Raw genomic sequence first — 24,799 nt, forward strand, 5'->3', positions numbered from 1 at the left:
TGGACTGGACTCTCACACTATTATGTTAAATCCACTATGGAGTGGACTCTCACTATTATGTCAGATCCACTATGGACTGGACTCTCACTATTATGTTGGATCCACTATGGACTGGACTCTCACTATTATGTTAGATCCACTATGGACTGGACTCTCACTATTATGTTAGATACACTATGGACTGGACTCTCACTATTATGTTAGATCCACTATGGACTGGAATCTCACACTTTTATGTTGGATCCACTATGAACTGGACTCTCATTATTATGTTAGATCCACTATGGACTGGACTCTCACACTATTATGTTAGATCCACTATGGACTGGACTCTCACTGTTATGTTAGATCCACTATGGACTGGACTCTCACTGTTATGTTTGATCCAGTATGGACTGGACTCTCACACTATTATGTTAAATCCACTATGGAGTGGACTCTCACTATTATGTTAGATCCACTATGGACTGGACTCTCACTATTATGTTGGATCCACTATGGACTGGACTCTCACTATTATGTTAGATCCACTATGGACTGGACTCTCACACTATTAACTAGAGCCACACTTTCTCATTGTCCGATTGGGTTGAGTTTTTCCTTGCCCTGATGTGGGATCTGAGCTGTGGATTTGTCGTTGTGGCTTGTGCAGCCCTTTGAGACACTCGTGATTTAGGGCTATATAAGTAAACATTGATTGATTGATTGACATAATACGTGTCCTTAATAGAAAATTATTGCAATCTACAAAAAAAGATTTGTCGAAAAATAAGGTAAAAATAAATACACTGTTAGAAAAAACAGTATTTTGCATTTTGTGTGCTTATGTTTTAATCTGTGTTTTATCTGTTTTAATAGCTAATCTTTTATTGTTGTACCGTAAATAAATGTTTGTACAGAAGCACTTTAAATGAAAAGTGCCTTTCAAATCAAATATATCCCAATAATGTATCACTTCTGGCGGGTGTTGCGTTTGTCCTGCTCTGTTCAGCGGTACTTGAACGCACCATCAAACACCTCCCAAGTCTTTTCCTCTGAGGAAAGATGGATGGTCATAATTCCGTGCTCAGAGAGCACAGCTTGTAGCTTCAATGAGGACGACTAAACAGTTTAGTTGCTCGGAGAGTAATGGGTTTATAGGAGTTTAGATTGGGGAGATTTTCACGGGGAAAGACAGATCTCTCTTGTTGTCATGTTAGTGTTTAAAATAGCAAGTTGGCACCAGTAAGTCCGCCGGGGCCCCTGAGGTTATGAAAGTGGATATATCAGTTTTTAGATCATTTTAATTTAAAAAGGGTCATCATAACCGTCGGGAGTGTTGTTGCCGTCATTATTAATCCTGGTTTCCATGGCGACAAATTAAGTACATTTCTAACAAGTATTATTATCACTGGAGGACGAGGAATAGCTAAACATGCTTCACTACACACTGTAGGAGGATACAATAGCTCACCGGCGTCACAATGTAAAGAAACGCCATAGGTGGATCTACACCTGACATCCACTGTAATGATACTAAGTACAAGAGTGTATCTAGTCCATACCACTATGATTACGTCGATATTTCTAAATCGTCAAAAAATCTTTTTTCCTTTTTTTAGAATTCATATTATGTTTATAAACTCAAAATACGTCCCTGGACACATGATGACTTTGATTATGACCAATGTATGATCCTGTAACTACTTGGTATCGGATCCATACCTAAATGTGTGGTATCATCCAAAACTAATGTAAAGTATCAAAGAAGAGAAGAATAAGTGATTATTACATTTGAACAAAAGAGTAGATAGAACATGTTGAAACTGAAAATAAGCAGATATTAACAGTACATGAACAAGTGGATTAATAATTAATTTTTACAGTTTGTCCTTTAAAATGTTGACAAAATAATAGGTAGATAAATGACACAATATGTTACAGCAGACTAATTAAGAATTTTTGTTTGTTTACTTACTGCTAAAGACAAGTTGTCTAGTATGTTCAACATTTTATTTAAGGACTAAATTACAACCATAAACATATGTTTCATGTACCCTAAGATTTTTTGTTTGAATAAAGACAAGACATTTTTTGTGGTTCCCATTTATTTAGAAAAGTGTAGTAAAGGTATCGAAATATCCAACATTCTGTTTTTGTTTATTTTGCAGCCAGTTCAGTTTTAGTCTCGTTCTGCATAGCCTTCCCTAAGCTTCAATGCCTTTTCTTAGGGGACGCCCACCTTTTTTGGGGTTTAAGCATTAGATACCTTTTTTACCTGCACCCTGCCTCCCGCTGTTTACAACATCTACAAAGCAATTAGCTACCGGCTGCCACCTACTGATATGGAAGAGTATAACGTGGTAAGTCTGCCATATCTCCAGACAGTACAGACACTCAACAACGGCACATTATTTGCGGATTATAATTACTGGTTTGCAAAAAATATTTTTAACCCAAATAGGTGAAATTAGATCATCTCCCACGGCACACCAGACTGTATCTCACGGCACAGTGGTTGAAAAACACTGACCTAGCTTATAACATCACTATATAGCTGCCTTAGGCCAGCTAGAAGGCCTTACTTCATTGGCTATTGCAACGGTCTATCAACTGTATGTGCCCGTTCACTTACAGTGCACGGACGCCAGCATTGCTGAATCTGAAGGCCTGAGGCAGATTTGGTACAGCATGGCAACAGAAGCAAGCTGAATTCTGATTGGCTAAAAACTCTAAAAACAGCGCTGGAAGGAGCATAATATGACATAAAGAGAATATGAATACTTTTAGATATTTAGGGAAAGTAAATACAAACCCCGTTTCCATATGAGTCAGGAAATTTTGTTAGATTTAAATATAAACGGAATACAATGATTTGCGAATCCTTTTTAACCCATATTCAGTTGAATATGCTACCAAGACAACATATTTGATGTTCAAACTGATAAACATGTTTTTTTTTTGGCAAATAATCATTAACTTTAGAATTTGAGGCCAGCAACACATGACAAAGAAGTTGGTAAAGGTGGCAATAAATACTGATAAAGTTGAGGAATCCTCATCAAACACTTATTTGGAACATCCCACAGGTGTGCAGGCTAATTGGGAACAGGTGGGTTCCATGATTGGGTATAAAAATAGCTTCCCAAAAAATGCTCAGTCCTTCACAACAAAGGATGGGGCGAGGTACACCCCTTTGTCCACAACTGCGTGAGCAAATAGTCAAACAGTTTCAGAACAACGTTTCTCAAAGTGCAATTGCAAGATGTTTAGAGATTTCAACATTTACGCTCCATAATATCATCAAAAGGTTCAGAGAATCTGGAGAAATCACTCCACGTAAGCGGCATGGCCGGAAACCAACATTAAATGGCCGTGACCATCGATCCCTCAAACGGCACTGTATCAAAAACCGACATCAATCTCTAAAGGATATCACCACATGGGCTCAGGAACACTCAGAAAACCACTGTCACTAAATACAGTTTGGCGCTACATCTGTAAGTGCAAGTTAAAGCTCTACTATGCAAAGCCAAAGCCATTTATCAACAACATCCAGAAACGGCACCGGCTGTTCCGGGCCCGAGATCATCTAAGATGGACTGATGCAAAGTGGAAAAGTGTTCTGTGGTCTTACGAGTCCACATTTCAAATTGATTTTGGAAATATTCGACATCGTGTCATACGGAACAAAGGGGAAGCGAACCATCCAGACTGTTATCGACGCAAAGTTCAAAAGCCAGCATGTGTGATGGTATAGGGGTGTGTTAGTGCTCAAGGCATGGGTAACTTACACATCTGTGAAGGCACCATTAATGCTGAAAGGTACATACAGGTTTTGGAACAACATATGCTGCCATCTAAGCGTGTCTTTTTCATGGATGCCCCTGTTTATTTCAGCAAGACAATGCCAAGCCACATTCAGCACGTTATAACAGCGTGGCTTCGAAAAGGGTGCGGGTACGTTCCTGGCCTGCCTGCAGTCCACACCTGTCTCCCATGGAAAATGTGTGGCGCATTATAAAGCATAAAATACGACAGCGGAGACCCCAGATTATTGAACGACTGAAGCTCTACATAAAACAAGAATGGGAAAGAATTCCACAATCAAAGCTTCAACAACTAGTTTCTTCAGTACCAAAACGTTTATTGAGTGTTGTTAAAAGAAAAGGTGATGTAACACACTGGTGAACATGCCCTTTCCCAACTACTTTGGCACGTGTTGCAGTCGTGAAATTCAAAGTTATTTTTTTTTTGCAAAAAAAAATAACATTTATGAGTTTGAACATCAAATATGTTGTCTTTGTAGCATATTCAACTGAATATGGGTTGAAAATGATTTGCAAATCATTGTGTTCCGTTTATATTTACATCTAACACAATTTCCCAACTCCTATGGAAACAGGGTTTGTAAAAAAATGACTTTTTCTTTAATTATGATGATGACTTCTGGTTATATTAGTCCAGCAGAGACGGCACACCCCTGCATTTACCTGCCACCTGTTTCGGAAATAGATGAATTCCATGTACGTCTTCTTGATGTCCCACTGTAGATTTTCCGGGCTCCCCCTTTCCTCCAGGTGCACTGTGAAGACCAGCTCCTCGTTTTCCCACTCGGCCTGCAACACGCACGTGGACGGAACAAAAGTGCTTCAAAGAGAAAATAGCGAGGTAGAGCAAGGTTTGGCAGACAAATAACAGGCCCCCGCAGGACATTCCACACTGTCAGGAGATATTTATAACTCACATGAGGGATGCTGACAGCCCAGCAGCCGACGCGCCACATTTCATAAGACAGCTTGAACTCCATCATATCCTCTTGGACGCTTGTCAGGTAGTTCTCCAGGTCACTGTCCTCCTAACGGGGTTTCGGCCGTAGAGCGACAATGAGTCTGCCATGTTGCACAAGTGGCCGCCTTCAGCGTTGGGGCCTCACCCGCTCGGAGCTGTGCTGGCTGTGGACGGAGCCCTCCCTGCTGCTGGCCTCGTCCTCGTTGGACACGTCGCCCTGGGCCGCCATCAGCCTCATCACCAGCTCCTGCTCCAGCTTCTTCATTTTCTTTTTCTTGGCTTTCTTGGTCTTCACCTTGTCCACAAACTTGGACCACCCCGCTTTCAGCTTGTTGCCTAATAGAGAGCAAAATCATACAAAACCCCCAAAGCAGTGAAGTCAGCACGTTGCGTAAACACTAGAGATGCGCGGTTTGCGGTCTCATCCGCTGAGTCCGCGGGTGAACCGCGGGTCGGGCGGTTGACATGACGAAAAAAAAATATTTTAATTAGATTCGGGCGGGTGGCGGTTGAACCATCCGGAGATATTTGATATATATGGTTCTGGGATTGGTTTCCTTTGCCATTCAAAGAGCCATTTAAGACTCGTGTCATAAAGCGGAGAAGTCAATAGGAGACGCTAGTATTCTCTAGGATGACTGCCGGGAGTCACCCAGATATTAAAGGGGAACATTATCACAATTTCAAAAGGGTTAAAAACAATAAAAATCAGTTCCCAGTGGCTTGTTGTATTTTTTTTCAAAATTTTACCGGTCTCGGAATATCCCTAAAAAAAAGCTTTAAAGTGCTTGATTTTCGCTATTTGCGATGCGACTATCCATTTCCCTGTGACGTCACACAGTGCTGCCAATGTAAACAAACAATGGGAATACCACAGCAAGATATTGTGTCATTAGCTCGGATTCAAACTCGGATTTCAGCAATTTAAGCGATTTAACAGATTACGCATGTATTGAAACAGATGGTTGGAGTATGAAAATATTGAAGAAGAAACTGAAGCTATTGAGCGAATAGCTATTGACGCTATTCATAGCCATAGCATGGCCGAATAGCTGCGTTAGCATCGCCGGTAAAATGTGCGGACCAAACGATCAGGACTTTCGCATCTTTTGACACTGGAGCAACTTAAATCCGTCGATTGGTAAGTGTTTTTTTTGCATTAATTGTGGGTGGAAGGAAACGTAATATAGTTGCAAAAGCATCTGCAGGTTATCCATACATCTATCTGTGCCATGTCTGCTTTAGCACCGCCGGTAAATAGCATGTTAGTATCGATTAGCGTAGCATGTTAGCATCGATTAGCTGGCAGTCAACATCAACAAAACTCACCTTTGTGATTTTGTTGACTTTATAGTTGCAAATGCATCTGCAGGTTATCCATACATCTCTGTGCCATGTCAGCCTTAGCATCGCCGGTAAAATGTGGAGACACTCTGGCACATTCAATGGGGGTCTGGCGGCAGACACTTTAGCATCTTCGGGCCAGTGGTGCAACTTGAATCCCTCCCTGTTAATGTTGTTACACCCTCCGACAACACACCGACGAGGCATGATGTCTCCAAGGTTCCAAAAAATAGTCAAAAAAACGGAAAATAACAGAGCTGAGACCCGGTGTTTGTGATGTGTTGAAAATGAAAAGGGCGGGTGTGTTACCTCGGCTACGTCACATTCTGACGTCATCGCTTCCAGCGCGATAAACAGAAAGGCGTTTAATTCGCCAAAATTCACCCATTTAGAGTTTGGAAATCGGTTAAAAAAAATATATGGTCTTTTTTGTGCACCATCAAGGTATATATTGACGTTTACATAGATCTGGTGATAATGATCCCCTTTAAATATTAGTGAGTGCTATGAAGCCATTGGCTTTGTCGCCTTCTACATCATACTCTATCTGCTTGTCAGTCCAGCATCATGTTGTGTGTGGCTTCTGCGGCAACACGCACACCACTGCAAGGCATACTGGGTGACACAGAGTACACTAATGGTTGTGATATAAACAATTTTAACACTCTTAGTAATATGCGCCACGCTGTGAAGGCACACCAATTAAGAACGACAAACACATTTCGGGAGAACATCCTCACAGTAACACAACATATACCCATAATCCTCTGTATTCATGACACTTCCTGACTATTTTATACACCCCAAACCCCGCCACCCCCCGTGCGTCGGTAAGGTGGGCGGGGTTGGGGGTGCGGGGGTGTAAAATATATTCAGGAAGTGTCATGAATACAAAGGATTATGGGTATTAGTTGTGTTGCGTTTATGTTGTGTTACTGTAAAGATGTTCTCCCGAAATGTGTTAGTCAATCTTGTTGGGTGTGGCTTCACAGCGTGGCGCATATTAGTAAGTGTTAGAGTTGTTTATATCACAACCATCAGTGTACTCTGTATCACCAAGTATGCCTTTCAATCTTATACGTATGATTGCGGACCATCAATCGGTTCGTACATGTTGTTGAAGATGTCAAAGGCAATGGCTTCACAGCACACCCTTATTCTTGTCATTAGGATGAACGTTATTGAATAGTCGCGAGAACGTTAGCGGCTCCAATTGACTACATTACTCTGTGAAACAGGTTTAAATAGCTCTGTGAGTGGTAAAGGTGGCCAACCTCTGATGTAATTCAGCGGGCGGTTGGCGGGCGGGTACGGTCCTGATAAAAAGTTGGTTCAGGTGGAGGATGATTTTGGTGACGCTTATCTAGTCAACACTCAATAAAAACAGGATACCAATGACTTGCAAATCCTTTTCAACTTAGACCGCAAAGACAAGATATTTGATGCTCACACTGAAAAACTACTTTTTTTTTTTGCAAATAATCATGAACTTAGAATTTAATGGCAGCAACATGGCATTTTTACCAGTGTGTTACATGGCCTTTCCTTTTAACAAGACTCAGTAAAGGTTTGGGAACTGAGGAGACACATTTTTGATGTTGAATTATTTCCAATTCTTGCTTGATGTACAGCTTAAAGGCCGACTGAAACCCACTACTACCCACCACGCAGTCCGATAGTTTATATATCAATGATGAAATATTAACATTGCAACACATGCCAATACGTTTTTTTTAGTTTACTAAAATACAATTTTAAATTTCCCGGGAGTTTTGTCTTGAAAACGACGTGTAATGATGACGTGTACGCAAGACGTCAGGGGTTTTTAGGAAGGATGAGCGCTACGCACACACACACACAGCTAAATGTCGTCTTTCTTAACGGCATAATTACACAGTATTTTGAACATATGTGTTGCTGAATCTTTTGCAATTTGTTCAATTAATATTGGAGAAGTCACAGTAGAAAGATGGAGTTGGGAAGCTTTTGCCTTTAGCCACACAAACACACGGTGATTCCTTGTTTAAAATTCCCGGAGGTGAAAATTTACTATGGATCACAGCGCGGTCAAGAGAACATTAAACACGACGGAATGTCAACCAGCAGGTTTCGGTGAGAAAATTGGGGTTAAAAAGTCAGTTCTTACTGGAGAAAAGCTGAGTTTGTGCCGTTCATAGCTGTCATCGACTCCCCTGAGACACTGGCGTCAAGACACCCGTGGACATATACCTCCGACTATCAGGTACTATTTAACTCACTAAAACACTAGCAACACAATAGAAAGATAAGGGATTTCCCAGAATTATCCTAGTAAATGTGTCTAAAAACGTCCCAATGCAATCGCGTTTTTATTTTTAAATTTTTTTTCTAGTCCGTCGCTACCAATATCCTCAAACACGAATCTTTCATGCTCGCTCATATTAATGGGAAAATTGTCGTTTTCTCGGTCAGAATAGCACTTTTTGTTGGAGGCTGCCATTAAAAACAATGTGAGGATGTGAGGAGCCCTCAACATGTGACGTCATCGTCTGCGACTTCCGGTACAGGCAAGGCTTTTGTCTTAGCACCAAAAGTTGCAAACTTTATCATGGATGTTCTCTACTAAATCCTTTCAGCAAAAATATGGCAATATTGCGAATAATCAAGTATGACACATAGAATGGACCTGCTATCCCCGTTTAAATAAGAAAATCTCATTTCAGTAGGCCTTTAAGTTGTTCAACAATCTCCTTTCTGCTTTTTTAGGCTTCATAATATGGGGGTTGAATCAGCAAAGATGATTCCCGGGTACTCCCCCTCACCTCCCAGGGGGTGATCAAGGGTGATGGGTCAAATGCAGAGAATCATTTTAATAATACGCCACACATTTTCAATGGGAGACAGGTCTGGATTTCAAGCAAGACAGTATAGTACCCTAAGAACACATGGCTTGGCATCGTCTTGCTGAAATAAGCAGGGGCGTCCATTATAACATTGCTTGGATGACAACATATGTTGCTCCGAAACCTGTATGTACCTTTCAGCATTAATGGTGCCTTCACAGATGTGTAAGTTACCCATGCCTTGGGGACTAGTACACCCCCATACCGTCACAGATGCTGGCTTTTACACTTTGCGCCTAGAACAGTGGTTCTTGACCTGGGTTCGGTCGAACCCTAGGGTTTTGGCGGAGGTCAAAACACACCCGACTCATCGTGTAAATCCAAACTTCTCCCTATCGGCGTATTACGGATACGGCAACAGCTGACTGATTTGCAGGTGTGTAATTTGTTGTGAGTTCATGCACTGTGTTGGTTATGTTCTTTGAACAAGGTGATGCTCTTGCATGGTTCATTTTGTACACCAGTAAAAAAAAAACATGATAACACTTCAATATGAGGAACATATTCACCATTAATTAGTTGCTTAGTAACATGCAAATTACCATATTTTTCGGACTATAAGTCGCAGTTTTTTTTCATAGTCTGGCCAGGGGTGCGACTTATACTCGGGAGCGACTTATGTGTGAAATTATTGACACATTACTGTAAAATATCAAATAATACTATTTAGCTCATTCACGTAAGAGACTAGACGTATAGGATTTAATCCGATTCAGCAATCAGGAGTGACAGATTGTTTGGTAAACGTATAGCATGTTCTATATTTTATGACGTACACTTATTCAGCCTGTTGGTCACTATTCTTTATTTATTTTAAATTGCCTTTCAAATGTCTATTCTTGGTGTTGGGTTTTATCAAATAAATTTCCCCGAAAAATGCGACTTATACTCCAGTGCGACTTTAATATGTTTTTTTCCTTCCTAATTATGCATTTTCGGCAGGTGCGACTTATACTCCGGAGCGACTTATACTCCAAAAAATACGGTAGTAACATATTGGCTCCTAACTAGTAATTATTAAGTTCTTATTAATGCCTTATTCGGCATGGACTTATTATAATCCTAACCCTCTAACCCTAACCAAATAACTCTAAATTAAGTCTTTGTAGATAGAATATGTTCCCCATACTAAAGTGTTACCGGAAACATACAGTGGGGCAAAAAAGTATTTAGTCAGCCACCGATTGTGCAAGTTCTCCCACTTAAAATGATGACAGAGGTCTGTAATTTTCATCATAGGTACTGATGGAAGGAGGCTTTGGCTCAAAATCTCACGATACATGGCCCCATTCATTCTTTCCTTAACACGGATCAATCGTCCTGTCCCCTTAGCAGAAAAACAGCCCCAAAGCATGATGTTTCCACCCCCATGCTTCACAGTAGGTATGGTGTTCTTGGGATGCAACTCAGTATTCTTCTTCCTCCAAACACGACGAGTTGAGTTTATACCAAAAAGTTCTATTTTGGTTTCATCTGACCACATGACATTCTCCCAATCCTCTGCTGTATCATCCATGTATCCATTTTGGTATAAACCCAACTGGTCGTGTTTGGAGGAAGAAGAATACTGAGTTGCATCCCAAGAACACCAGACCTACTGTGAAGCATGGGGGTGGAAACATCATGCTTTGGGGCTGTTTTTCTGCTAAGGGGACAGGACGATTGATCCGTGTTAAGGAAAGAATGAATGGGGCCATGTATCGTGAGATTTTGAGCCAAAACCTCCTTCCATCAGTGAGAGCTTTGAATGGTTGACCAAATACTTATTTTCCAAAGAAATTCTTTAAAATTCCTACAATGTGAATTCCTAGATTTTTTTTCACATTCCGTCTCTCACAGTTGAAGTGTACCTATGATGAAAATTACAAACCTCTGTCATCATTTTAAGTGGGAGAACTTGCACAATCGCTGGCTGACTAAATACTTTTTTGCCCCACTGTATAACTTTGTCTTGAATTTGAAATTTTTTTTTTTATTTTTCACTAAAGAAGGGTTCGGTGAATGCATATATGAAACTGGTGGTGTTCGGTACCTCCAACAAGGTTAAGAACCACTGGCCTAGAACAATCCGGATGGGTCTTTATAAAAAAAAACTTAGAAATTTGGACTCGTCAGACCACAGAACACTTTTACACTTTGCATCAGTCCATTTTAGATTTTGCAAATCATTGTATTCTGTTTTTATTTACAATTTACACAACATGCCAACTTCACTGATTTCGGGGTTTGTAATTGTAATGTGGATTTTAAGGTTGTCAAATTTTCCATCCATCCATTTCCTTCCGCTCGTCCCTTTCGGGGTTGCGGTGGGGTGCTGGAGCCTATCTCAGCTGCATTCGGGCGGAGGGCGGGGGACACCCTGGACAAGTCGCCACCTCATCACAGGGTCAACAGAGATAGACAGACAACATTCACAAACTGGGGACCATTTAGTGTTGCTAGTCAACCTATCTCCAGGTGCATGTCTTTGGAGGCGGGAGGAGCCTATCCCCCAGGTGTATGTCTTTGGAGGTGGGAGGAGTCTATCCCCAGGTGTATGTCTTTGGAGGTGGGAGGAGCCTATCCCCAGGTGTATGTCTTTGGAGGTGGGAGGAGTCTATCCCCAGGTGCATGTCTATGGAGATGGGAGGAGCCTATCCCCAGGTGCATGTTTTGGAGGTGGGAGGAGCATCTCCCCAGGTGCATGTCTATGGAGGTGGGAGGAGCCTATCCCCAGGTGTATGTCTTTGGAGGTGGGAGGAGTCTATCCCCAGGTGTATGTCTTTGGAGGTGGGAGGAGTCTATCCCCAGGTGCATGTCTTTGGAGGTGGGAGGAGCCTAACCCCAGGTGTGTCTTTGGAGGTGGGAGGAGCCTATCCCCAGGTGTATGTCTTTGGAGGTGGGAGGAGCCTATCCCCAGGTGCATGTCTATGGAGGTGGGAGGAGTCTATCCCCAGGTGCATGTTTTGGAGGTGGGAGGAGCCTCTCCCCAGGTGCATGTCTATGGAGTTGGGAGGAGCCTATCCCCAGGTGCATGTCTTTGGAGGTGGGAGGAGCCCATCCCCAGGTGTATGTCTTTGGAGGTGGGAGGAGCCTATCCCCAGGTGCATGTCTTTGGAGGTGGGAGGAGCCTATCCCCAGGTGCATGTCCACCGTGCTACCCGTCGTCATCAAATTTTGTCAATAGTAAAATATCAATTAGGTTTAAAAAAAAAAACAGAACGTAAACATCAGAAAATCTGGTGAGACTTCAGATACGTGAGCATCAAACTGAATTAACTCCACCTGTGTTTTGCTTTCACTTTAGCTTGTTTACATATGACATCACCACAGTACACAACACCAGTGATTGAGGGGGAAAAGTGTAACGCTAGCCATAAAACAGGAAATGGAACTTACAAACTGTCTGGTTGCTCAGTGCAATATCTACAAGAAAATTTCAAGCAATAATAATTGATCTTTTCATGAAATCGTTCAAATCCACACACACACACACACACACACACACACACACACACACACACACACACACACACACACACACACACACACACACACAGTCGTCTAAGAACAGGCTTGTCCAAGGTGGCTTGTGACACACTTAGAAAAATATAACTGCACAGAGGAAAAAACAAGAAGAATGAGGTAAAAGGGGCAGAAATGAATCATTAAAGTGTTGATGCTGATAACAATGCTGACTGATTGTTTCTTTGAAGGCCCACTGAAACCCACTACTACCGACCACGCAGTCTGATAGTTTATATATCAATGATGAAATATTAACATTGCAACACATGTCAATACGGCCTTTTTAGTTTACTAAATTGCAATTTTAATTTTCCCGCCAAGTGTCCTGTTGAAAACGTCGCGGTATGACGACGCGTGCGATTGACGTCTTGGGTTGTAGCGGACATTATTTTCCAGCCCGATCCAAGCTATAAGTAGTCTGCTTTATTCGCATAATTACACAGTATTCTGGACATCTGTGTTGCTGAATCTTTTGCAATTTGTTCAATTAATAATGGAGAAGTCAAAGAAGAAAGATGTAGGTGGGAAGCTTTTAGCCTTTAGCCACACAAACAGCCGGTGTTTCCTTGTTTAAAATTCCCGAAGTTGAAGCTTTACTATGGAACAGAGCGGTCAAGCGAACATGGATCCCGACCACATGTCAACCGGCAGTTTTCGGTGAGAAAATTGTGGTAATAAGTCGGCTCTTACCGGAGACATCAGCGGAGCCAGCTGCTAACTTCCCTCAGAGACTCTAGCGTGAACACACCCGTGGCCACACCCCTCCGACTTTCAGGTACTATTTAATCTCACTAAAACACTAGCAACACAATAGAAAGATAAAGGATTTTTACAGATTTATCCCTAGTAAATGTGTTTAATATCTGAATCGCTCCCACTGCATTCGCCTGTTACTTTCTTTCTAGTCCTTCACTCTAAATTTCCTCATCCACGAATATTTCATCCTCGCTCAAATTAATGGGGAAATTGTCGCTTTCTCAGTCCGAATAGCTCTTGCTGCTGGAGGCTATGACTATAAACAATGTGAGGATGTGAGGAGCCCTACAACCCGTGACGTCACGCGCACATCGTCTGCTACTTCTGGTACAGGCAAGGCTTTTTTATTAGCGACCAAAAGTTGCAAACTTTATTCTCTACTAAATCTTTTCAGAAAAAATATGGCAATATCACGAAATGATCAAGTATGACACATAGAATGGACCTGCTATCCCCGTTTAAATAAGAAAATCTCATTTCAGTAGGCCTTTAAATGTACAGTATTGCAGCAGTCACGAGACATTGATGCAACGTTGATTATACAGACAAGTTCTTTAAAACTGACTCTGAAACAACGTTGCAAAATAGTTGTATCCGTAAACTGAGACAATGTTGATGTCTAACGTTGGATCCACGTTGTTGGTTGGGAAATTACCAAATGTCAACGGTCAAATCAACGTCACAACCTGACATTGATTAAACGTCGTCAACAAATATGTTGTTTCAACGTTGTATTTGTGTTGTAATATTATGGTTGAAAATTTAACAAAATTCAATGGTCTAATAAATCAACGTCATAACGTGACATTGAATAAACGTCGTCAAAAAGCATTTTGTGTCAACGTTGTATTTGTGTTGTTGAATATTGGTTGGGAAATGACCAAAATTCAACGGTCAAATCAACATCGGAAACTGATATTGATTAAACGTCGTCAAAATGCATGTTGTTCCAACGTTGTATTTTGTTGTAGAATATTAGTTGGGAAATGACCAAAACTCACTGATCAAATAAATCAACGTCAGAACCGGACATTGAATAAATGTCATCAAAAAGTATGTTGTTACAACGTTGTATTTGTGTTGTAGAATATTGGTTGGGAAAAGACCAAAATTCAATGGTCATATCAACATCCGAAACGGATATTGATTAAACGTCGTCAAAAAGCATGTTGTTTCAACGTTGTCTTTTGTAATATTATGGCTGAAAATTGACCAAATTTCAATGGTCTAATAAATCAACGTCATAACCTGACATTGAATTAACGTTGTCAACAAGCATTTTGTTTCCATGTTCTAATTGTGTTGAAAAATTTGGCTGGAAATAACCAAAATTCAATGGTCAAATCAACATCAACATTGATTAAAGGTTGTCAAAGAGCATGTTGTTTTAACGTTGTATTTGTGTTGTAGAATATAGGTTGGGAAATAACCAAATGTCAATGGTCAAATCACCGTCACAACCTGACATTGATTAAACGTCGTCAACAAGCATGTTGTTTCAACGTTGTCTTTGTGTTGTAATATTATGGTTGAAAATTTAACAAAATTCAATGGTCTTACAAATTAACGTCACAACCTGACGTTGAACAAACGTTGTGAAAAAGCATTTTGTGTCAACGTTGTATTTGTGTTGTTGAATATTAGTTGGGAAATGACCAAAATTCAATGGTCAAATCAACGTCACAACCCAACATTCAATAAACGTTGTCAAAAAGCAAGTTTTTTCAACGTTGTCTTTGTGTTGTAGAATGTTAGTTTGGAAATTACCAAAATTCAATGGTCAAATCAATATCAGAAACTTACATTGATGAAACATTGTCAAAAAGCATCTGGTTTCAACGTTGTATTTGTGTTGTAGAATATTGGTTGGGAAATGACCAATTTTAATAGTCTATCACCGTCACAACCTGACATTGAATGCATTTCGTCAAAAAGCATGTTGTTAAAACGTTGTATTTGTGTTGTAGAATATTGGTTGGGAAATGACCAAAATTCAATGGTCATATCAACATCCGAAATGGATATTGATTAATCGTCATCAAAAAGCATGTTTCAACGTTGTCTTTGGGTTGTAATATTATGGTTGAAAATTGACCAAATTTCAATGGTCAAATAAATCAACGACACAACCTGACATTGAATTAACGTTGTTAACAAGCATTTTGTTTCCATGTTCTAATTGTGTTGAAGAATATTGGCTGTAAATAACCAAAATTCAATGGTCAAATCAACATCAGAACCCAACATTGATTAAATGTTGTCAAAAAGCATGTTTCAACGTTGTATTTGTGTCGTAGAATATTGGTTGGGAAATGACCAAAATTCAATGGTCAAATCAACACCGGAAACTGAAATTGATTAAACGTTGTCAAAAAGCATGTTTCAACGTTGTCTTCGTGTTGTAATATTATGGCTGAAAATTGACCAAAATTCAATGGTCATATCAATGTCACAACCTGACATTGAATAAACGTTGTCAAAAAGCGTTTTGTTCCCATGTTCTAATTGTGTTGAAGAACATTGGCTGGAAATAACCACAATTCCATATTAAATCAACCTCAGAACCTGACATTAATTAAAAGTTGTCCAAAAGTATGTTGTTTCAAGGTTGTATTTGTGTTGTAGAATATTGGTTGGGAATTGACCAAATTTCAATGGTCAAATCAACGTCACAACCTGACATTGATTAAACGTCGTCAAATAGCAAATAACCACAATTCAATGTTAAATCAACCTCAGAACCTGACATTAATTAAAAGTTGTCCTAAAGTATGTTGTTTCAACGTTGTATTTGTGTTGTAGAATATTGGTTGGGAAATGACCACATTTCAATGGTCAAATCAACGTCACAACCTGACATTGATTAAACGTCGTCAAATATCATGTTGTTTCTACGTTGTATTTGTGTTGTAGAATATTGGCTGGAAATAACCAAAATTCAATGGTCAAAAAATTCAACGTCACAACCCAACATTGAATAAATGTCGTCAAAAAGCATTTTGTTTCCATGTTGTATTTGTGTTGTAGAATATTGGCTGGAAATAACCAAAATTCAATGGTCAAATCAACGTCACAACCCAACATTGATTAAACATCGTCAAAAAGCATGTTGTTTCAAAGTTATTATTTGAGTGGCTCAACGTCAGGACCTAATTCAACGAGTACTTGAGGTGATTTCAATGTCTTGTGTTTGTTGGATTAGTGCTGTCAGATGATTACAAATACCGTATTTTTCGGACTATAAGTCGCAGTTTTTTTTCATAGTTTGGCCCGGGGGTGCGACTTATACTCAGGAGCGACTTATGTGTGAAATTATTAACACATTACCGTAAAATATCAAATAATATTATTTAGCTCGTTCACGTAAGAGACTAGACCGAGAGTCGGCAACCCGCGGCTCTTTAGGGCCGCCCTAGTGGCTCTCTGGAGCTTTTTCAAAAATGTATAAAAAAATGGAAAAAGATGAGGGGGAAATAACATTTTTTGTCTTAATATGGTTTCTGTAGGAGGACAAACATGACACAAACCTCCCTAATTGTTATAAAGCACACTGTTTAAAATAAATATGCTTCACTGATTCAAGTATTTGACGAGCACCGTTTTGTCCTACTAATTTTGACAGCCCTTGAACTCACCGTAGTTTGTTTACATGTATAACTTTCTCGGACATGTTTTATGCCACTTATTTTTCCGTCTCATTTTATCCACCAAACTGCATTAATACACAAAGGTGAGTTTTGTTGATGGTATTGACTTATGTGGAGTGCTAATCAGACATATGTGGTCACTGCATGACTGCAAGATAGTCGATGCTAACATGCTATTTAGAAATGTACACATTGCATCATTATGCCTCATTTGTAGCTATATTTGAGCTCACTTAGTTTCCTTTAAATCCTCATAATTCAATTTATATCTCATGACACACTATCTGTATGTAATCCATCCATTTCCTACCGCTTATTCCCCTTGGGGTCGCTGGAGCCTACATATGGATTTTAATTCTTTGCGGCTCCAGACAGATTTGTTTTTGTATTTTTGGTCCAATATGGCTCTTTCAACATTTTTGGTTGCTGACCCCTGTGCTAGACGTATAAGATTTCATGGGATTTATCGATTAGGAGTGACAGATTGTTTGGTAAAGGTATAACATGTTCTATATGTTATAGTTATTTAAATGACTCTTACCATAATATGTTACGTCAACATACCAGGCACCTTCTCAGTTGGTTATTTATGCCTCATATAAGGTACACTTATTCAGCCTGTTGTTCACTATTCTTTATGTATTTTAAATTGCCTTTCAAATGTCTAGTCTTGGTGTTGGGTTTTATCAAATAAATTTCCCCAAAAAATCGAATAATACTCCAGTGCGACTTATATATGTTTTTTCCTTCTTATTATTCATTTTTGGCCGGTGCGACGTATACTCCGAAAAATACGGTAATTAATCAGATTAATCACAGGCCTTTCTGTGGCTAAATTTCAATTAAATATTCATGTCTAATCTACAGTAACAGTGCTCTTTATTTTCTTCTTAGTATATTGTATTGGTTTCAGCTTTTGAAAGTAGGGATATCAAAATCACCTCCCGTATTCTTTACCTTTACAGTGTGCGACTTTGGACAGCCCTGTCCTAAAAAACAACGTATAATATTGCACAGGGTCATGACAAGTAGAGTTTGCTGCTTCTTAAACATCGCACAGAGGTGAAATAATGAACATTTGCAGCGTGTTGAGCATGCACACCTGACACCTCCACTGTCACGTTGGCAGAGGATATCTATAAATCCTACCTTGACCTTTGATAGAAAAACATCAATAAAGCCGCAGACTGTGAGGAGGCATGGCAACCAGTGGTGGTTCCAAAATAAGAGAAGCTGAAAAGGGCTACTTGCAGAAGCACATGATAAATAATGTTCCTGATCTGCAAATTCTATTAGGCTGTTTGTTTGCCTGCGTTATGTAAAGTCGGGCTGGTGGTAGTTAAGTATGCGGGAGGCTCATTACGTTGCTATAATAAATGTTTGGGTACAGCCTGTCATCAATTCACTAAGTAAAGGCCAAAAACAAACAATAGACAGCAGGGACTTCAACTGTGTAACAACATGGACGCCTGGCAGCTAAGTAGGATTGATGTCAATCTTTGGGCACCATGCCACTCCATTCAATTCTTGGGGGTAACGATTCCAATCAGTATCAATTCTCGATTCAAACAGATTTTTTTTTTTAGTACATTGGGTGCCAGTTCTATGATTAACTACATTTCTCCATAAAATAGACTGTGATAATGTTTGATGTTACCTAAAATAAAACTGGTTGTGTTGACCATCATTCTAGTCCAGGGGTCACCAACGCAGTGCCCGCGGGCACCAGGTAGCCCGTAAGGACCAGATGAGTCGCCCGCTGGCCTGTTCAAAAAATAGCTCAAATAGCAGCACTTACCAGTGAGCTGCCTCTATTTTTATTTTTTATTTAACTAGCAAGCTGGTCTCGCTTTGCTCGACATTTTTAATTCTAAGAGAGACAAAGCTCAAATAGAATTTGAAAAAATCCATGAAAATATTTTAAAGACTTGGTCTTAACTTGTTTAAATAAATTCATTTATTTTTTTACTTTCTTTCTTATAACATTCAGAAAGACGATTTAAGAGAAAAAATACAACCTTGAAAATGATTTTAGGATTTTTAAACACATATACCTTTTAAATTCCTTCCTCTTCTGTCCTGACAATTTAAATCAATGTTCAAGTAAATTTATCTTTTTTATTGTAAAGAATAATAAGTAAATTTTATGTTAATTCTTAATTTCAGCTTCTGTTTTTTCGACGAAGAATATTTGTGAAAAATGTCTTCAAACTTATTGATTAAAATTCAAAAAAATTATTCTGGCAAATCTAGAAAATCTGTAGAATCAAATTTAAATCTTATTTCAAAGTCTTTAGAATTTCTTTTAAAATTTTTGTTCTGGAAAATCTAGAAGAAATAATGATTTGTCTTTGTTAGAAATATAGCTTGGTCGAATTTGTTATATATTCTAAAAAAGTGCAGATTGGATTTTAACCTATTTAAAACATCATCAAAATTCTAAAATTAATCTTAATCAGGAAAAATTACTAATGATGTTCCATGAATGATTTTTAAAATTTTTTCCTAAATATTCTAATAAGCTAGTTTTTCTCTTCTTTTTCTCTGTTGAATTTTGAATTTTAAAGAGTCGAAATTGAAAATAAACTATGTTTAAAAATTTATTTTAAATTTTTTTCCTGTTTCCTCCTCTTTTAAACCGTTCAATTAAGTATTTTTTTCATCATTTATTCTCTACAAAAAACCTTCCGTAAAAGGAAAAAAAATGTACGATGGAATGACAGACAGAAATACCAATTTTTTAATATATATATATATATATATATATATATATATATTAAAGGTAAATTGAGCAAATTGGCTATTTCTGGCAATTTATTTAAGAGTGTATCAAACTGGTAGCCCTTCGCATTAATCAGTACCCAAGAAGTAGCTCTTGGTTTCAAAAAGGTTGGTGATCCCTGTTCTAGTCAATCACTCAATAAAGTCAAACACAAAGAAAACAAGAAAAGTATCCAACATCAAGGTGATTTACCCTAGTAGCTGGACAGGACAGATTTATTTCAAACTTAATAAAATAAAATAAAAAATTTACAAAAACAGATTTTTGTAAATCAATTAAGAATTGTAACAAATAAGAAATTGCGATTCATTATAATACATGTATTTTTTTACACCCCTAATTAACAATAATAAATGTTTTTAATGTTTACAATATCTTAAGGTGGGAATAAAAATCAGGTTTACCATACATTCATCCAATTATCAATTAGTGTTTACCATACATTCATCCATTTATCAACTAGTGTTTCCCATACATTCATCCATTTATCAATTAGTGTTTCCCGTACATTCATCCATTTATCAATTAGTTTTTCCCATACATTCATCCATTTATCAATTAGTGTTTCCCGTACGTTCATCCATTTATCAATTTGTGTTTCCCATACGTTCATCCATTTATCAATTACTGTATTTTCCGAACTATTAAGCGCACTTAAACCCCCCCCCCAAAAAAAACTCGTTAGTGTGCCTTCAAACCTGGAGCGCCTAATGTAAGTAAGGAATAAGTTTGGTTGAGCTTACCCACCTCGAAGCTATTTTATTTGGTACACGGTGAAATGATGAGTGTGACTGGTAGATGGCAGTCACATATAAGAGATACCGGGTATGTGTAGACAGCAATATGACTCAAGTAAACAACACCAACATTTAAAATATAGAACAATACACACGGCGCTCAAAAATCTACCAAAATGTTTTAGTAGGACTTTGGTAAGCTATGAAGCCACATCGCTTGATGGATTGTACTGTGCTTCAACATAGGAGTAATGACACTTATTGAAACATCTTGTGTGACATCATGCACAAAAGTGCACTTTATTTGTTTTAGACTATTGTAGTGGCGTTCTGTACAAAAAGTGCACTTTAATTGAGTGTTTTGATATGTCATCATGGTGACATCATGCACAAAGGTGGACTCATAGCTTGTTTTAAAATGTCTCTGACAATCTTGCACTTTCTGTTTTGGAGATGACATGAAGGTTTGTGCCACTGCTTAATAACTGTTTAATAAATACACTTTTAGTTGTGATTTCCTGCATGAAAGTTTAAAATGTGCATATATTAATGCAGTATGAAGAAGAATGTTTGAATGTAGACACATAGAATCATCATACTGCTGTGATTATATGCATCAAGTGTTCATTCAAGGCTAAGGCAAAATATGGAGATATATATGGTGTATCGTGAAATGTCCTTATAAAATATGGAGATATTAATAAAAGGCCAAATCGCCCAGCCCTAGTACATAGTAGTTACTATAGTGTAATTACTATATCGTTATTCAACCGGGATATAGAGATGAAGCATGCACATAAAGAGTTGGCGACAAAATTTCTCTCCAAGCAAATAGGGGTGCACACACAAAAACTATTCACATTCGCCATTCTTATTCAACGTGATTTGAAAACAATTCATGATTTAAAAAAAAGAACAAAAAAGAAAATCAATTAAAAAGTATTTTTTTTAAGTAACAATTTCTTTAAGGCCTTTTTGGGCATCTCCATGCAAACAGAAGGAGCTTTATCTAACCTGCAAACGGTTGTGAAAAAGTTCCATTATATACCATAATCAATACACCAAACACATTGCGAGAATTGGTCTGATTCGTGTTGATTAAAAAAAAAAATGATTCCGAATCATCCCAAGAATCGGTGATGGAATGAATCGTAGGTGCCCAAAGATTCACACCCGTACAGGTATTATTTCCAAACAAAATGGGTCCTAAAGATTTTTGTATCCAACCTACTACAGCATGTCCCATTATTCCCAAATAATGTGACTACATCCAAGTGCTTAGAAATATAAACCAAACAAAGACCTAGAGTGCTGTTTTTTTAACCACAGCACCACCTGCTGGAGATTGTAAGGCACTGCTCAACTCGCCTGAATGTATAATTCAGGTACCTGGTAGTGCTGAATTTGGTATCCATCCCTAACGGTCATGACGTGGAGGTGAAAAGAGGTGATGATAGATGGGATGGAGACAGTTGATGGACTGGTCTTACAAATGCTATCAATTAAAGCAAATGGAAAAAAAAATAATCGTACCTTTGCTCTTTCCCTTAATCCTGCTCCCAGGAGGAAACCACTCCCTCCAAGTTCCTGGAAACCAAGATACAACAAACAAGGTCAACACATGACAAACGGGGTCTGGAGGATACACCACACACACACTCTTGTGTTTGTTACTTTATTGAGACCTGAGAAAAATGCCTACCTCTTTAGGACCACCCTTTCTAGATATATAAAGATTTGTATTTTACAACATTAACAATACATACAAACCCTGTTCCCGTATGAGTTGGGAAACTGTGTTAGATGTAAATATAAACGGAATACAATGATTTGCAAATCATTTTCAACCCATATTCAGTTGAATGGACTACAAAGACAAGATATTTGATGTTCTTTTGTGCAAATAATAATTAACTTAGAATCTCATGGCTCTAACACATGCCAAAGTAGTTGGGAAAAGGGCATGTTCACCACTGTGTTACATCACCTTTTTCTTTTAACAACACTCAATAAACATTTGGGAACTGAGGAAACTAACTGTTGAAGCTTTGAAAGTGGAATTCTTTCCCATTCTTGTTTTATGTAGAGCTTCAGTCGTTCAACAGTCCGGGGTCTCCGCTGTCGTATTTTACGCTTCATGATGCGCCACACATTTTCCATGGAAGACAGGTCTGGACTGAAGGAAAGAACCACCACTCTTTTTTTTTACGAAGCCACGCTGTTGTAACACGTGCTGAATGTGGCTGAGCATTGTCTTGCTGAAATAAGCAGGGGCGTCCATGAAAAAGACGGCGCTTAGATGGCAGCATATGTTGTTCCAAAACCTGTATGGACCTTTCAGCATTAATGGTGCCTTCACAGATGTGTAAGTTACCCCATGCCTTAGGCACTAATGCACCCCCATACCATTACACATGCTGGCTTTGGAACTTTGCGTCGATAACAGTCTGGATGGTTCGCTTCCCCTTTGGTCCGGATGACACGATGTCGAATATTTCCAACAACAATTTGAAATGTGGACTCGTCAGACCGCAGAACCACTTTGCATCAGTCCATTTTAGATGATCTCAGGCCCAGAGAAGCTGGCGGCGTTTCTGGATTTTGTTGATAAATAGCTTTGGCTTTGCATAGTAGAGCTTTAACTTGCACTTACAGATGTAGCGACAAACTGTATTTAGTGACAGTGGTTTTCTGAAGTGTTCCTGAGCCCATGTGGTGATATCCTTTAGAGATTGTCGGTTTTCGATGCAGTGCCGTCGAAGGTCACGGTCATTCAATGTTGGTTTCCGGCCATGCCGCTTACGTGGAGGGATTTCTCCAGATTCTCTGAACCTTTTGATGATATTATGGACCGTAGATGTTGAAATCCCTAAATTTCTTAAAATTGCACTTTGAGAAACGTTGTTCTTAAACTATTTGACTATTTGCTCACGCAGTTGTGGACAAAGGGGTGTACCTCGCCCCATCCTTTCTTGTGAAAGACTGAACATTCTTTGAGAAGCTGTTTTTATACCCAATCATGGCACCCACCTGTTCCCAATTAGCCTGCACACCTGTGGGATGTTCCAAATAAGTGTTTGATGAGCGTCCCTCAACTTTATCAGTATTTATTGCCACCTTTCCCAACTTCTTTGTCACGTGTTGCTGGCATCAAATTCTAAAGTTAATGAATATCTGCAAAAAAATAAAAAAGTTTATCAGTTTGAACATCAAATATGTTGTCTTTGTAGTGCATTCAACTGAATATGGGTTGAAAAGGATTTGCAAATCATTGTATTCTGTTTATATTTACATCTAACACAATTTCCCAACTCATATGGAAACGGGGATTGTACTATGTAAACATAAAGATATGCTTCTAGTCATTTTTTATAATTGTTTGTTTGTAACAAATTTTTAATCTTCATTATTTACTTCAAGTTATTACAGCGCCTTTTATTTATAATTTTGGCCAAAGGGGGCAATTTTAAATTGTTTACACACATTTGTTACCTTATATGTTGACCAGAGGGGGAGCACTTCAAATGTTTACAAACTTGTTATTTCATATGTTGACCAGAGGGGGAGCACTTCAAATGTTTACATACTTGTTATTTCATATGTTGACCAGGGGGGGAGCACTTCAAATGTTTACATACTTGTTATTTCATATGTTGACCAGAGGGGGAGCACTTCAAATGTTAACAAACGTGTTATTTCATATGTTGACCAGAGGGGGAGCACTTCAAATGTTTACAAACTTGTTATTTCATATGTTGACCAGAGGGGGAGCACTTGTAAAAGCGACACACAGTCCAATTGACAAATCTCTCCTTATTGGGACCACCCTCATTTTGATAGATGTCACCACGAATGAGACATTGTCTATTAGATGCAATGTTACTGGGACCATGATTAATGTCATCACTTGTTCACACCTCCTCACATGGAAGCTACTTATCCTTATTGATGCCTCAAGGAGGGTAGGAACACAAGAACACCGTCACTACTCACGCTTCGGCACACTCGCCCTCCTCCTGTGAGGCCAGAGAGGCTTGTTCTGGGTCGGAGGCGCACAGTTCCTCCATGGAGCCCTTGGGTGTCACGCTGTCAAGCTGGCTAACCACCAGCTGGTTGAGGTTGTCAGGGTCAGACAGCCATGTCACCAACAGACTCAAACCTGAGGGCCCAATCAGGACACTCCATTAGGTACACGCCTTAATGAGAGACAATATAAAAACGTGTGTTAAAATGATGCTGACGGAAAAGGAAATATTATTGTTTCAACTGCATCATATATTTACTCCCCAAGGAGGTAAAATACAAACCCCGTTTCCATATGAGTTGGGAAATTGTGTTAGATGTAAATATAATCGGAATACAACGATTAGAAAA

At 39.0% G+C, this 24,799-nt stretch overlaps 1 protein-coding gene across 1 annotated transcript in view; it reads right to left on the reverse strand.

Annotated features, from left to right (window-relative positions):
• The window catches only part of si:rp71-46j2.7 (uncharacterized), a 100,097-nt gene that overhangs the window by 63,205 nt on the left and 12,093 nt on the right, over positions 1-24,799 (reverse strand). The window contains exons 3-8 of the mRNA XM_061899658.1: positions 24,435-24,584; positions 21,959-22,012; positions 12,375-12,401; positions 4,916-5,106; positions 4,727-4,837; positions 4,473-4,598 (exon numbers count right to left, since the gene is read on the reverse strand). Of these exons, the coding sequence (XP_061755642.1) occupies positions 4,473-4,598; positions 4,727-4,837; positions 4,916-5,106; positions 12,375-12,401; positions 21,959-22,012; positions 24,435-24,584 (659 nt within the window). The remainder of the gene's footprint in view (positions 1-4,472; positions 4,599-4,726; positions 4,838-4,915; positions 5,107-12,374; positions 12,402-21,958; positions 22,013-24,434; positions 24,585-24,799) is intronic.

This window comes from Nerophis ophidion, linkage group LG05, assembly GCF_033978795.1.
Source record: "Nerophis ophidion isolate RoL-2023_Sa linkage group LG05, RoL_Noph_v1.0, whole genome shotgun sequence".
NCBI lineage: Eukaryota > Metazoa > Chordata > Actinopteri > Syngnathiformes > Syngnathidae > Nerophis > Nerophis ophidion.